The sequence below is a fragment of the Mustela erminea genome, chromosome 9 (assembly GCF_009829155.1).
Source record: "Mustela erminea isolate mMusErm1 chromosome 9, mMusErm1.Pri, whole genome shotgun sequence".
Classification (NCBI taxonomy): Eukaryota; Metazoa; Chordata; class Mammalia; order Carnivora; family Mustelidae; genus Mustela; species Mustela erminea.
In genome coordinates this window covers 13,576,310-13,589,064 of record NC_045622.1, presented here as the reverse complement: position 1 = coordinate 13,589,064, position 12,755 = coordinate 13,576,310, and the positions used below count along the sequence as shown (strand labels likewise).

General features: G+C 57.5%; 1 protein-coding gene across 14 annotated transcripts in view; it reads right to left on the bottom strand.

Moving 5' to 3' along the window:
• Positions 1-4,214: 4,214 nt before the first annotated feature.
• CEP164 (centrosomal protein 164) overlaps positions 4,215-12,755 on the bottom strand; it is a 61,335-nt gene continuing 52,794 nt past the window's right edge. For 8 of the 14 annotated variants that reach the window (XM_032356974.1, XM_032356975.1, XM_032356977.1 and 5 more), the window contains 13 exons: positions 12,316-12,459; positions 11,801-11,884; positions 11,618-11,686; positions 11,092-11,288; positions 10,716-10,842; positions 10,380-10,447; positions 9,722-9,929; positions 8,801-8,908; positions 8,138-8,282; positions 7,323-7,670; positions 6,629-6,695; positions 5,658-5,786; positions 5,380-5,476 (listed from right to left, as the gene is read on the bottom strand). In XM_032356974.1, coding sequence (XP_032212865.1) covers positions 5,380-5,476; positions 5,658-5,786; positions 6,629-6,695; positions 7,323-7,670; positions 8,138-8,282; positions 8,801-8,908; positions 9,722-9,929; positions 10,380-10,447; positions 10,716-10,842; positions 11,092-11,288; positions 11,618-11,686; positions 11,801-11,884; positions 12,316-12,459 — 1,791 coding nt within the window. Of the gene's footprint in view, positions 5,481-5,657; positions 5,959-6,628; positions 6,696-7,322; positions 7,671-8,137; positions 8,283-8,800; positions 8,909-9,721; positions 9,930-10,379; positions 10,448-10,715; positions 10,843-11,091; positions 11,289-11,617; positions 11,687-11,800; positions 11,885-12,315; positions 12,460-12,755 lie in introns of those variants that run through there. The other 6 variants (XM_032356969.1, XM_032356983.1, XM_032356971.1 and 3 more) reach the window with 5 other exon arrangements.

Below are 12,755 nucleotides of genomic sequence, written 5' to 3'. Positions count from 1 at the left end.
TGGGGTTTTTTGATGGCTTTTGATTCTTTGTGGAACTTCTGTTCATGAACTGTTTTCCTAATTTTATTTAGTTGTGTACATGTTCTTATAGATCATCAAACTACTTTAAAAGGATTATGCAGAATTCCTTGACAGTTCCTAGATCTACATTTCTTTAGAGTAAGTTATTAAGCTTTCTTTGTTTCCTTTGGTTGTATCACATCTGTCTGATTTTTGTGGTCCTTGATTCCTTATATTGGTTATCTGCATTTGAGTAAATGGTCTGTTTCCAGACTTTGCAGGTTTGCTTTGGCAGAAACAGCATTTCAAAGGTCAGCTCAGTTTGGGATTCTGGACAAATCTACTGGTAACGTCTTGGGTAGATGAAGCCTGCTATTAGGGTCTATTTTTGGATAAGGTAACTGTTTAAGCTCTGAAATCAAGGGTGCTGGGTATACCACTGGCTGAAAGCAGCTGGACAGAACTGCTGGCTTGGTCCCTGCCCAAGTGAGGCCATAGGATGAGCTCCATGGTTGCCTAAATTTTAAGGCTATGAATTTGCTTCCCTGCCCTGGCCGGGCAGCAGGACAGTACCCAAGGCCTGCATGGTTCACAGTCTTGGGACCCAAATCAGACAAGAGTGTGCTTTGAATATCCTGCTCACACGAGGCCACCAGTTTTGCTCTGCAGACAGAAAAAGCCACAGGCTACACTCTCTGTTCAAGTGCCACTGTAAACAGGGCTGCTGGGCGGGCTGTGCAGCTTCCTCTGTAAAAGGAAAAGCTCTGGTAAAGCTCCTTAGTCACATGGGCAGCAGGGTGTTCTACAGATTTAGTTTCCCTGCTGAGGCGCAGTGGTAGAAGCAGCTCCAAGGCCGTGACGGCTCTTCGCGGTCCTGACTCAAGCTGGCCCATGTCCCCACTTCGCTGACCAAACAGGGCCACTAGCTTTGCTCTAGGGGTGGTTGGCTCTGCACACTTGCCTCTTGGCCCAAGTGTGGCTGGGTTATGCAGAAGATTCCAGGTGTTCTTACCAGCCCTTCCTATCAGATGGGGCCAAGGACCGTGCTCCGTAGCAAGTGTGGCCATGATTCAGCTTCTCCAGCCTCAGTGGAACACAAAGAGCCCCCTTTAGGCAACTCTCCAATTTTCCCAAACCAGGCTTTCTGGTCAGGAGGGGCTGGGAGCCACACTCCACAGCTGGTGGGGCTATCAGCAGTCCTGCTGCCTGGGCACGGGCAGCGCAGACTACAGAGCCTACAGACTCCTCTTTGAGGAAGAAGACCTGAATCAGGCCGACCTGCACCCTGCCTAGTTTCCGGGCCCGGCCGTACCACTGACTTGGTTTAGATAAAGCCCCTGGTTGGGATTAATTACTAAGTACTTGGGCCCTGCAAGTATGGACTTGGTTGGCCAAGATCTAAGTGCCGGTTGTTGGAAATCCTTCCCCACTTATGTCACAGAGCTCCCTGCAATCCCCATGGGGCAGAACCACAGAAGGGGCTCCCACCCAGTGACCCACAATGCTGGGGGAACTGGGTGTCTAACCTGAACTCTCCTCCCTTGGAGGCACTGTAGGTGGGGGTCCTCTCAGCGTGGTGCTGCCCTGGCCTGGGGTGGGGGCGGTAAGGCCGGCAGGTACCACTTCCCTTACCCTTCTGGGGCAGTCCGTCTCAGTCTCTGTGTGCAGGTGCTGCTGCAGCCTCAGCACTGTTCTAGGGTTCTCTGTGGTGTCTTGTCCGTGAATAGTCGCCAGTTGTTATGAAGGGCCGTGAGGTCAGGAATCTTTGTGGCTGTCTTGGTGAGGTCACTGCCCTTACTATGCATTGAACACTATTTTGAGGACATCCTATGTATTAACTCTTTAATCCTCCCCAGGGGGCACCTGGGTGGCTCAGTGGCTTAAAGCCTCTGCCTTCGGCTCAGGTCATGATCCCAGAGTCCTGGGATCAAGCCCCGCATTGGGCTCTCTGCTCAGCGGAGAGCCTGCTTCCCCCTCTCTCTCTCTGCCTGCCTCTCTGCCTGCTTGTGATCTCTGTCTGTCAAATAAATAAATAAAATCTTTAAAAAAAAAAAAAACTATTATCCTCCCAACAACTTTATGGGCTAGGTCACCCCATTTTACAGACAGGATAATTGAGGCACAGAGAGGATAAAGTGAGAACTCTTGTTTGACTCATGACCCCTCTGCTTTTAATTGTGAGAGTGGAGCTCCACGCACTGTCCCTCTGCTCCCGCCTCCCAAGAGCAGGCATCCCTCTCCTCCACCGTGGCCCCTCGCCTCGCTGGGCCCTCCATGGGACATACCTGCTAAAGATGGCAGAGTCCATGGGGGAGGCAGGAGATGCAAAAGGAAAGGAGGAACAAAGGGATTTCCCCGTTCTTCAGGACACTGGTGAGGCTAGGGGCTCAATTTTTTAATTCTCACTTCTCCACCACCCCCCCCCACCCCGCAAATGGTGGTCATGGGCCTGGAAACCCCCACCAGTCACCCTCCCCACCAGAGCCTATCTTGGGCTACTGGAGGCTTTCCAGCCTCCCTCTGGATAAAAGCAGCTCCCCACCCAAGGCGGCAGCCTGCTTCACCCCTAGAATGTGGGCTCAGGCTTTGAGCTTTTAACCAGGGGGGGACACAGGCCTGAAGAGGACTTGTTCAGGTCAGAGCCTGTAGGTGCTCCAGCCCAAGGCACACCCGGCTGTCCTCAGGTCAGGGTTATTTCCCCTCCCCAAGCTGCCACTTTGTGTGGAAGTCTGCACAGCAGGGGGGCTGCCATGGCCAACGCTGCTCCCTTAAGAAAACAGGGAACATCTCACAAGACAGCTTTGGGAGGTTGTCTGATCCTAGGTTAGGAATGACCCTTACCCCACCAGTAAGGGAACAAGGTCAAAACACTGCCCCTTCTTTTCTTGTATTTGCATAAAATCTCCAGAAGGAACCTTCAAGGTTAAGACTGGCCAGTGGATGGAGTAACTCTTGTGTCATTTGAATACTGAGCCACGAGAACGTGTAGCCTGTTCAAAATTAGTATCTTTTTTAAAATACTCTTTCCTGAAGCCCCAGGCTGGTGGGCAGGACTAGGTCTAGGTCCTGCTTCTGCCACACCATGGGTGTAACTTTGGGTAACCCTAATCTCTTTAGGCTGTTTCTGCCACCATAAACGGGAGTGGGCTGAACAAGGTTCCATTCAGCTACAAAGCTCCAGGATTCTAGACTCCCCAGCTAGATTTTACAGTCTCTGAGGGGAGAGAGGGGACAGTTTTGGGGTCTTTGGAAAAAGTCCCCCAGTAAAGCTTGCCCGGGTCTGAGGGTGGGGGGGTTTGCTCACCCAGCTAGAAGCCACTCCCTCCCTGGGACACGGGTCTTCAGATCAAGCTGGCCAGGACCATTGTGTGAGTAGGACAGAAGGTGCGGACGCCGACCTGGGGAGCAGGCTCAACACAGCTCCGCTTTTAGAGACGCAGAGATCTCGGTTCAAACCCTGGGCGAACCTGAGCTGTACTCATTTAACCTCTCTGAGCCTGAAGTTCCCCATCTGTAAGATAATACCAACTCCGCAGGTTAAGAGGGTTAAATGAGATAATATCTGAAGAGAACCCGCACGCGGAAGATATTGGACAAATGTTACATCTTTCCTCCCTCCCTGCAGCAGAGCAGCTAGGCCACTGATGGAAGCTGGGTTCATTTGTATTTTTTAAGTTGGTTTTCTCCTGCAAATCCATGAAACCTGGCCTTCTCAGTTGGTTCTCCCAGCAATTTTGTTGCTACAAACTCCAACTATGCCAGCCGCTCACACCACTGGAGCAGAAAACAAAACCCACCTAACCTTGCCAGCTTGGGCCTTCGGGGTCTTTGCTGTCATTTGCGTATGTCAGAAAACAATGCCAGTGGCCTTTGGGAAACAGCAGGATGCAGGATGAGAGTCTCCAGCTGGTAGGTGGCAGAGTAGAGGTTGGGGGAGAGAGGTGAAGCCAATCAGCACTTCAGGGACAGGGAGCTCTGGGGTGCACAGAGGGGGCTGGGGGCTCTGCGCTGGGTGGACACTGGGCTACTTCCTTCAGGACCTCAGCCCCTTCCGGGTCTCCGAGCCTCCGGGTTTCCATCCGTACACTGAGATTACAGGCTTGCTGTCAGAAGCAGATGAGAACCTAGGAGGTGGCCTGTGCATGTTAGTTTTCGCTTCCTTTATTCTTAAGAGGAGGGAGGCAAAGGCCTTCAAAGAGGAGACACATTCACACGACTGCCTTGTGGCAAATGGACGTGCAGGGATTTAATTGATGTAGAAAACACAGGCTTGTCACAGAGCTGGCTGTAACACAGGCGCCAGCCCCAAAGCACCCAGGAGGAACCAAATCACGAAACGGAATTTTTTCTCTATGGTAGATGATGCCTAAAAAGTGGGCGTGGGGTGGGGTCAAAAGTTTCTTAGACAAAGAAATGAGAGGTAGGCTGGCAGAGACTTGGTGGCTGTGCAGCAGAGAGGCAAGGGCAACCCCGGAGCCTTTAAGACAAACCCGGGGGCATTTTATTTAAATGATGGGACAGATGTCCGAGAACATCCACTGCAACCCCCAAGAGAGCCCTCTGACGGGAAGCAGGACTGCAGGCAGCTCGACCCTGTGTGGCTCAGCCCAGAGGAGGGCTGCCAGGGAACAGAAACAAGAACACACAATTCTCCCCATGGTGGTCCAGAAAGAGAAAAACCAAGATATGGACCCAGAGACACCCCAGACTTCTCCTATGGCTTGTTGGCTTCTTGCAAGTCGTGCGCTTGTGACCTGAGACTTGGGGTGGGGGTGGGGGGAGGACTCTGGGGAGGAGCCAGAGGAAGGGAAGGAGCACCCCTGAGAAATGCACGGAGCCAGCGGAGGAAGGGGGGCAGCAGAGCATCTGGGGGCCAACTTACAGCCCAACCTCTGGTAGGGCTCTGGGCCCAATCCTGAGATAGAGTGCTCAAGAAAGGAGACTTACAAAAAAGAGAAAGAAAAGGGTCTGATATCTCTGAGGCTGAGGTATTAGAGCCTCCAGACATGCCGGGGGCTTCGTCCTGGTGAAGTAAGGGCCACACATCCACAACTGCCAGAATACTATGCACAGAGAGCCCGCAGGCCCTTGGCCTCGGAAGGCAACTCCTAATACCTTGTTCTTGTCCTCCTGCAGGTGCCCGGGCTCGGACATCCCCCATCAGTGTCACCTTGTCCAGACAGGAGCTCGCAGGAGGCCACACTCTGCAGCCTGAGATACGTGGTCTCAGGGGGTGGGGGGCATCGCATGGTTTCCAGCGCAGCCCCGGGTTCCTCCGAGCAAGGCAGGCAGCAAACAAGGCAGGAGAATGCTGTGTTGGGTCCAGAGTGTGGGCGGCTCCACAGGCACTTGGTCGGGGTGCGGGAGGGGCTCGGGGCCTCAGTAATGACACACCCTCAGTCTGTTGTTCTCATCCAGGCCCAGATGCAGAAGGCCTGAGGTAGCTGCAGGCTTGGGCACCGAAGAGTAGAGATGTCTGGCCACAAGGTGAAGGAAGACTCTGCGGTCGGGTTAGTTAAGTGGGTCCAGGGATGGGCCAAGGCCCAGACGGGCACCCCCCCTTGGACACTCCCACCGCCCAGGGCACAACCACACCTCTGCTGTCCCAGCAACGACAGCAGGGAGGGACCAAGGCTCAGGGATCAGACAAAGGATACAACTTGGGGTCATTCCTGTAATGTTCTAGCCACTTTCGGTTAGCCTCGATCATGCTCTGGAAGTCTGTGCTGCCCACCTCGAGCCCGGAGCCATGGGAATGGGCCCGCTGCAGGAGACGCAGCTGCTTGCTGGGAAGGCAGAGGCCAGCGTGAGGAGGAGAGAGGAGCAGATGCATGTGTGGCACAGCAGACCAGCCCCAAGCCTCTCCCTCCTCCTCTGTGCACACCCCATACACCAGCCATGGCCTCCGCGGGGTGGCTTTAGCAACTCCAAGTTTCCTTTATTGGCAAGAATGCCCTTCTGGAATGACAAGCATCAGTTCCCCCAAGACAAGGTGGTGAATGGCACCCTTCCCTCCCTCCCCTAGGTGAGCACTCCTGATGTCAGGGCTCCCACTTCTGCCTGGTCCCAGCACATCTGATCAGTAAAGGCTTCCCCCTGGTGACTCCAGTACCTGCCCAGCATCCGCTTCCGAGTGGGCCAGGGGGTAAGTGGGTGCTTAAGATTGGGCACCTGTGGTGGGGCGGGGCTACACTTGGCAAGGAAGAAGATGAATGGGAAATTAATAGGTTTAGATAACTGCCTATCTGCCTCTCCCACAGCATGCCCCTCTCACTCCAGATGTGGCTAGCAGGACAGCAGGAAGAAGGGAGCCTATGAAGCAAAGACAAAAGCCACACTCAAGGGCAGGAGGGGCCAGGCAAGGAGCAGGGTCCTGCCAAGGCTGATTTCTCCCTGCAGGTGCTACCAGGCAGCTTCCTCATAGAGCTGGGCCAGGTGAGACCAGCCGCCCCTGGGACCTCGGCAGGGTAGACTTTTCTCTGACGGTGGTAGAGGCACCTGAGACCCAGGCAGCTTTGTGGGGACCTGTCCAGGCTCTCTGGGCAATGCGACCAAACTTCTGCTCTGTTGGGAGACACCACAAGCAGGAGGCCGGTGTGGTTCCACCCTGAGCCCACAGGAAGCTTACCTGGCAGACACGTAACCCAGCCTGTTCTCCAGGGGGGCGGGGCTACTGCTAAGGAACGGTACTCCAGCTGGAAAAGTGGGAAGAAATCATCCAGTTGCAGAAGCCAGCCCCAGCAGGCCGCCTCCCAGCTCACCAGCACTCCTCCTGCCTCCCACGGACAACACAACAGCACAGGCGGTTGCAGGCAAGAGACAGGAATTGTCCTATTTATTTGTAAAATCGAACCTACTTTTCTATTTGGGTTAAGGCAGGGAACAGATAAGCAACTTTTGGGCAAAGCTATATGGCCAGGGGGTTCTGGGCAGAACCCTAAAGTCACAGAGCCAGAGAACCAAACTCCTCTGTGTTATTTACTCCTCGGTACCCTGGAGCATAGCCCTTAACCTGAGTCTCAGTTTTCTCATCTGTAAGGTGGCGATAAATATTCCTCTCTCAGAGGGTTATTAGAAGGACTCAGGCCTGGCCCCTCACACAAGGCACAAGATGGCAGTTTTTACAATGAGGGCAGGGATGACCCTTTAGGTTCTGCTGCGCTCCAGTTCCCATCAGAAAGGCTCTAGGTCAACCGTCATGGCCCACAGAGCCTGTGGCTACAGGGTTGCAAGCAAGCCTTCCTCCCATAATGGGATGGGCCACGCCAAAGCAGGCGGTGGCAAGGGGCCAGCAAAGGAGGAAGAAGGGATGGGAGGCTTACTTGGGAAATACTTGCGCCACTTCTCCAGCAGGAAGTCATCCACGGATTGAGCCACGGAGGAGGAGAGCGTGGGGCTCAGCCCGGGGTCCCAGGCCCACTGGGTGGTTGTGGGCTCCAGCGGCGGCCAGGCCGAGACCCGGGCCAGGGAGGAGCAGGCGGGTATGGGGGTACTCCTGGGGTTCTGGGGCGGGGCAGGCACTGGCGTGGAAGTGAAGAGCGGCGGCGGCGGCTGGGGGTTGAGACTACCCAGCATGCTGAGGACGCCGTTCAGCTGGCTGCTGATCCGCTGAAGGCTGCTGCTCAGGTAGTGGTACTTGTAGGGCAACGTGGCACTTGCAGTCAGGTTGACTAAAAGGGAGGGAAGGACTCGGCTTCAGGGCCCAGGACGGCCCCAGGCACGGCAGCACCCTCCTGGCTGCCCTCCTGGTCTGCCAGACCACAGCCCCTCGGTCCATGGGGACAAGGTGGGCAGCAGAGCTTCTGCGTTCCAGATGGTGCAGATGGAAAGCTGGCAGAGGGGAGAAAGCCTCTCCAGGGAGCGGGCAAGGAAGGAGAAGGAGATCGCCCTCTACCCTGCTGCAGACCAGAGCGGCAGAGGGAGGACACCTCTCAGAATGCACAGGAAGGTCCGCGTGCATTCAGGTAGCTCCGGACCCTTTCTGCCCCATGTGCTGGCAAACCCCCACGGGCTCCCTCCTCCCGGGTGCTCCTGAGGGTCTGTTCCAGACACAGGCTCCCACAGACCCACCCATGCATGGCTGAAGGAGAGAGGCTGCCCCTTGGCCCCCCGTAAGCCCCTCCCTCTCCACGGATACCATGGTCCTCGCCCTGCCGGCACTGCCACTCATAGTGAGGCAGGGGGCAGGATTCGGAGCCTGCACTGCTCACATCGTCCGTGTCGCTGAGATCAAATGTCACCCCCTTCTTGGGGGTCTGTCGCCGAATGTCCTCATCTAAAGCCTGAGGGGTACAAGCAGCAGTGAGTACTGGCGCTTGCCCTGTGTCTTCTAGAGTCCCCTGTCCATATGATGGCTGGGGCCTCTCTGGGACCTGAAGTTCTGGGAGAAGGACACATGCAAGCTTCCTTGTAGCGTGGGAGAGGGGAGGGAGGTGGGGGCTTAGAGGACACAGGACCAGAGCCCCTGTCCTGCAGCAAACTCTCCTGCCACCCCCATGCCTCCAGCATCCAGAGCAACATGGATGAGGCCACAGAGAAGGAAGGAAAGCCTAGATGTGTCCATTCCCGACCCACTGCTGACCCCAGGGCCCAGCTCTCCTCAGGAACCACAGCAGGGGCCAGGGCCTCTCGAGAAGCTGCAGCACAAGGCCCTGGGTCTGCTTAGGACCTCTGCGCACAGCTGGCCTCAGCAACCTCAAAGCCACTGCCCTCTCGCCAGCCCACAAGCCCCAGCTCCTCCCCGCATGGGACCGAAGAACCACCCGCAGCCCAGGAACAGAGGAGGGAGGCTGCACCGCACCTCCTCCCGGAGAGAGGACTCCAGCTGATTCAGCTTCTCCTCCTTCTTCTTCAGCAGGTCGTGGCCCTTCCGCATGGCTGACTTCATCTCATCCAGGTGCCTGGTCTCCTGGCGCCAGAGAGAGAGGGGACGACAGACCCGGGGACTCAGGAAAGGTGCTGGAGTCCCGGCTCTGTGTGCTGTTGTCTGGGTGTTGCTGGACAAGGTAGCTCTCAGTGTGGACCGTCCTCTCGAGAGGAAAACACTACTGTTCCAGGCTCATAAGGATTCAGTGAGGTAGACTGTTCCAGGCTGAGCCCTGGGCCCGCACCTAACCCGGTCTCAAAGGGTTACTGTCACCCCAGGGTCACTAGTGCCCCTGCTCCCGCCGCCTGGCCTCTAAGCACTCAGCAGAGCCACGAGGGCCCGAGGGCAGCCTACAGATGGCCCTGGGAAGTCGGCCCGGTAGCAGCCCCGAGCACCAAGGGAAGTCTAGGAGCCGGCCCCGGCTGCTGCCGAGACCCTCGGCTGGCTCCCTAAAGTCCTGGCCCAATTCCCAGTGAAAAGGCCATCAGACAGGCGGTTCCAGCCCGTGCGCTCAGAAGACTCCCTGATGAACCACGTCTTTAGTGGGACGGAATGCGCCAGCAAAACATGGATGTGCAATTTTAAAAACCTTACTTGTCCTTTTCACCTAGAAAGTGAAGAGGACAATCACCTCTGGTTACCCTGAGGACCGAGAAAGCATCGTGCGCAGTGCACTGCCACGTCAACGTCAGGGGCTCTCATCCTCCCAGACAAGGATAATCTGCAGCCCCTGTCCCGTGGCCCCAGGGCTAATGTGACCACACTGTGGGGAACCCACAATCACTGGAGGCGACTGGTCCTGTCCCCCGACCCAGGGCCCCGCAGGACCAGCGGGCTCCCCTCCAGGCTCCCAACCTCCTCCAGGTCCTGGCGCGCGTCCTCCAGGGCCTTGGTGCCCGGGGGGTCCTTGGTGGCCTCCGGAGCACGGGCCAGCTCCCGGCGCCAGTGCTGCTGTGCGGCCTTCAGAGCCGACTGCCGCCGCCGCATGGAGCGCGTCTGCCGTACCAGGAACTCCTTGGCACTGCGGAGAGCCATTCCCTCGGCAGAGAGGTAGTGCCGGACGCTGGGGGGAGGCCGGGCCAGGGCAGAGGGGTTGGAAAGGGAAAGCACATGCGCACTGAGAACCACTCCGGGTCACCTGAGCGCTTCCCCAAGGGGCCCACCCTGAGCACAGACTGCGAGGCCTTCACACTATAGTGTGCAGCTGCTGCAGGGTCCCTCCATCCTGCCTCTAAAGGGACTGGGCCTGGGGCCTCCAGAGAGATGCCCAGACACTCCCAGCAGGCTGGTCCTCAGCCAGAGGCAGCAGATCCCAGCATGCTATGCCAGCCGTCACCAGGGGCAGCTTCTTCGCTTGCTAAAGAAATCCCCCAGGTCCTTGGCCCTGAACCAAGCCCCAGTAGTGGTCATGGTCAACCCATTTCCATTCACCCCAGGTCTGTGGTACAGGCTCCTGTACCCAAACTAACATGGACTCCTGGACCCAAACTAACATAAGGCTATCAGAACTCACCTGTCCAAGGACAAGTCGGTCTCCTCCTTGCTCTGGGAGAGAAAAGAGGGTACCTCTTTGGTCTGGTTCTAAGGACACACAGTAAAAAAGGCCCAGCCAACATCCGGTACACCACCGGCTCAAGGGACCCCCAAAGCCTCTCTCAGGGGCCTAAACACAGAAATGGCTCTGGGGGCTGCTGGGCACCATTCGCTTATAGTCATCATTTGACTGATGGCAATGAGGAAGGGGGACTATTAAGGACAGGCTAAGGTGGTAAAGCAAAGCCAGGACCCCTCCGGGAGCCCCACCCCTGTCCCATCACCCCTGTCCCTTCCACAGCACAGAGAAACTCACGGTCCCAAGGGACTTCCTCAGGTCCTCAATGTGGAGGTCTGGCTCAAAACGTGGGGCAGCGCTGCTCTCCTTAGCTTCCAGCTCTTTCAACATGTCCTGCTTCCTCTGAGCTTCAGCCTCCAGGTCGCTGCGATGGGGGGGCAGGGAGGCAGCAAGTCATGGTGACTGCTGGGTGGGCTTCCAGCCTTGATCTCAGGAAGACAGCAGGACGGGGCACAACTGGAGCTGTTCACACCTCTCACGCCCTAGCCCTGCGGATCACAGCAGAGCCCCTCCACCCAGCTCCACCCCCTCCGGAGCGGTGGGGGGTGGGGGGCAGGCGTGTCACTGGCAGGCAGGGGGCAGCAGGGAGGCCAAGTGCAGGGCCCCAGGCCACCTGATGTGCTTCTGCAGCCTCCTACTCTGGGTCTGCAGGGCCTCCACCTGGGACTCCAGCACCTCCACCTGGGACTCCAGCTCTGCCCTGCGGGCCTGAAGCTCATCCAGGAGTCTTCGGAGCTGTCGGTTGGACTCCAACAGGTGCATGTGCTCCTTCTTTGCCTCCTCCAAGTGCTGGTAGCTGGCTGTGACCTCCTGAAAAGACAGAAGCACCTGGAGACACATGGGACAAAGGCAGGCGGCGGCAGCACAGGAGCGATCGTGGACCTCAAGCCCCGTGAAGTCGCTGTGCTGAGGGCAGGAGTCGTGTAGGAGGCTCTACCACCCTCCATGGCCCCCGCCCACGGGGGGGTCCCCAGCTGGGCTCCTTCCAGGGGGCTGTGCTGTCATCCTACCAACAGCATTTGGAACCCTAAAGCTGGGGACAGAGCGGGTGAGCCAAAGGTGGGATGTTGCAGGGAGAGAGGGAGGTGAGGTAAAGGGCACAGGGCCGAGGTGACAGGGGACAAGGGAGCCAGCCGAACCTCGCTCTCCAGCGCAGCCTGCCTCTGTGCATGGAGGAGCTGCTGCTGCTCCTTTCGGGCTGTCTCCTCCTGCGGGGGAGGGAAAGAAGTGGGTGTCCAGGCACCCCAGCTCTAAGGGGCAGGAGGCTCCGAGCTCTCCTAAGGGAGCTACAACTCCAAGGTCTGGGGCTCCTGCTCTCTCACCTGGAGGCCCAGGTGAGCCAATCTGGCCTTGACATCTTTGGTTCTGGTTTCAAGTTCCACCTCTAAATCTTGGAGTTTCCTTTCCTGCACAGAAACAGGTGGAGCAAAAGATGTAGGTGTAGAGAGAGTGCAAGGCATTAGCTGAGGGGACAGGAGGGAGCTCCAGAACCCCCTTTCCACAGCACACCCTCCAAGCTAGGCTCAGCCTCATCCCGCTTGCCCTTGAGGCCCCCGTGAAAGCACCACCTTGTGTCTTCCCAGTGAGGGCAAGGAGAGACAAAGCACCCACCCCAGGGTCCTGGGGGGGCTGACCTCCTCTAATCCCAAGGATGTTTGCTGGCCCAGAAAACAAAGGAGCACGTGTGCCCTGGCTGGAAATGGCCTGTGAGAGACCCCCACGCCTGAAGTTGTCCAGGCTCTGCTGGCCGTCTGCCCCCACCCCCACCTCTCCTGCATGGAGGTGTCCAAGGCGGGCTCACCCACCCTGGTCCCCGGTGACCACGCAGAGCCCCCACCTGCTCCCGGTGCTGACGCCGCAAGTCCTCAAGCTGCCTGTCCTGCACCTGCCTCACGGCCTCCAGTTCTCGCTCGTGGGACCTGCGCAGACGCTCCAGCTCCCCGGTCAGGTGGCCCAGCAGCTCCGCCCGCTGCTTCCTCTCCTGCCCGGGACAGAAGGCTGCTGGCGGGCAATGGCAGTGGCCCTCACCCGCCGAAAGCCACAGCCCCTCACGCTGGTAGACTTGGGTCAGGGAGGTCGGGGACCTCAGTGGCTCTCCAGGGCCAGCTCTTTGAGAAGAGGAGAGCACGGAGGAGCTCCCGGGCCTCCCCCAAGAAAGCCTGCACCCCTCTCTGCTACTGAAGTAGGCGCTGGTCTGAGACCTACCCCTCCCCCAGTGGAAATCTGCCTGTCCTGCTGTCCCTGTGTGCAGTTCCTCGAGGGAAGAGAGCTCATTAA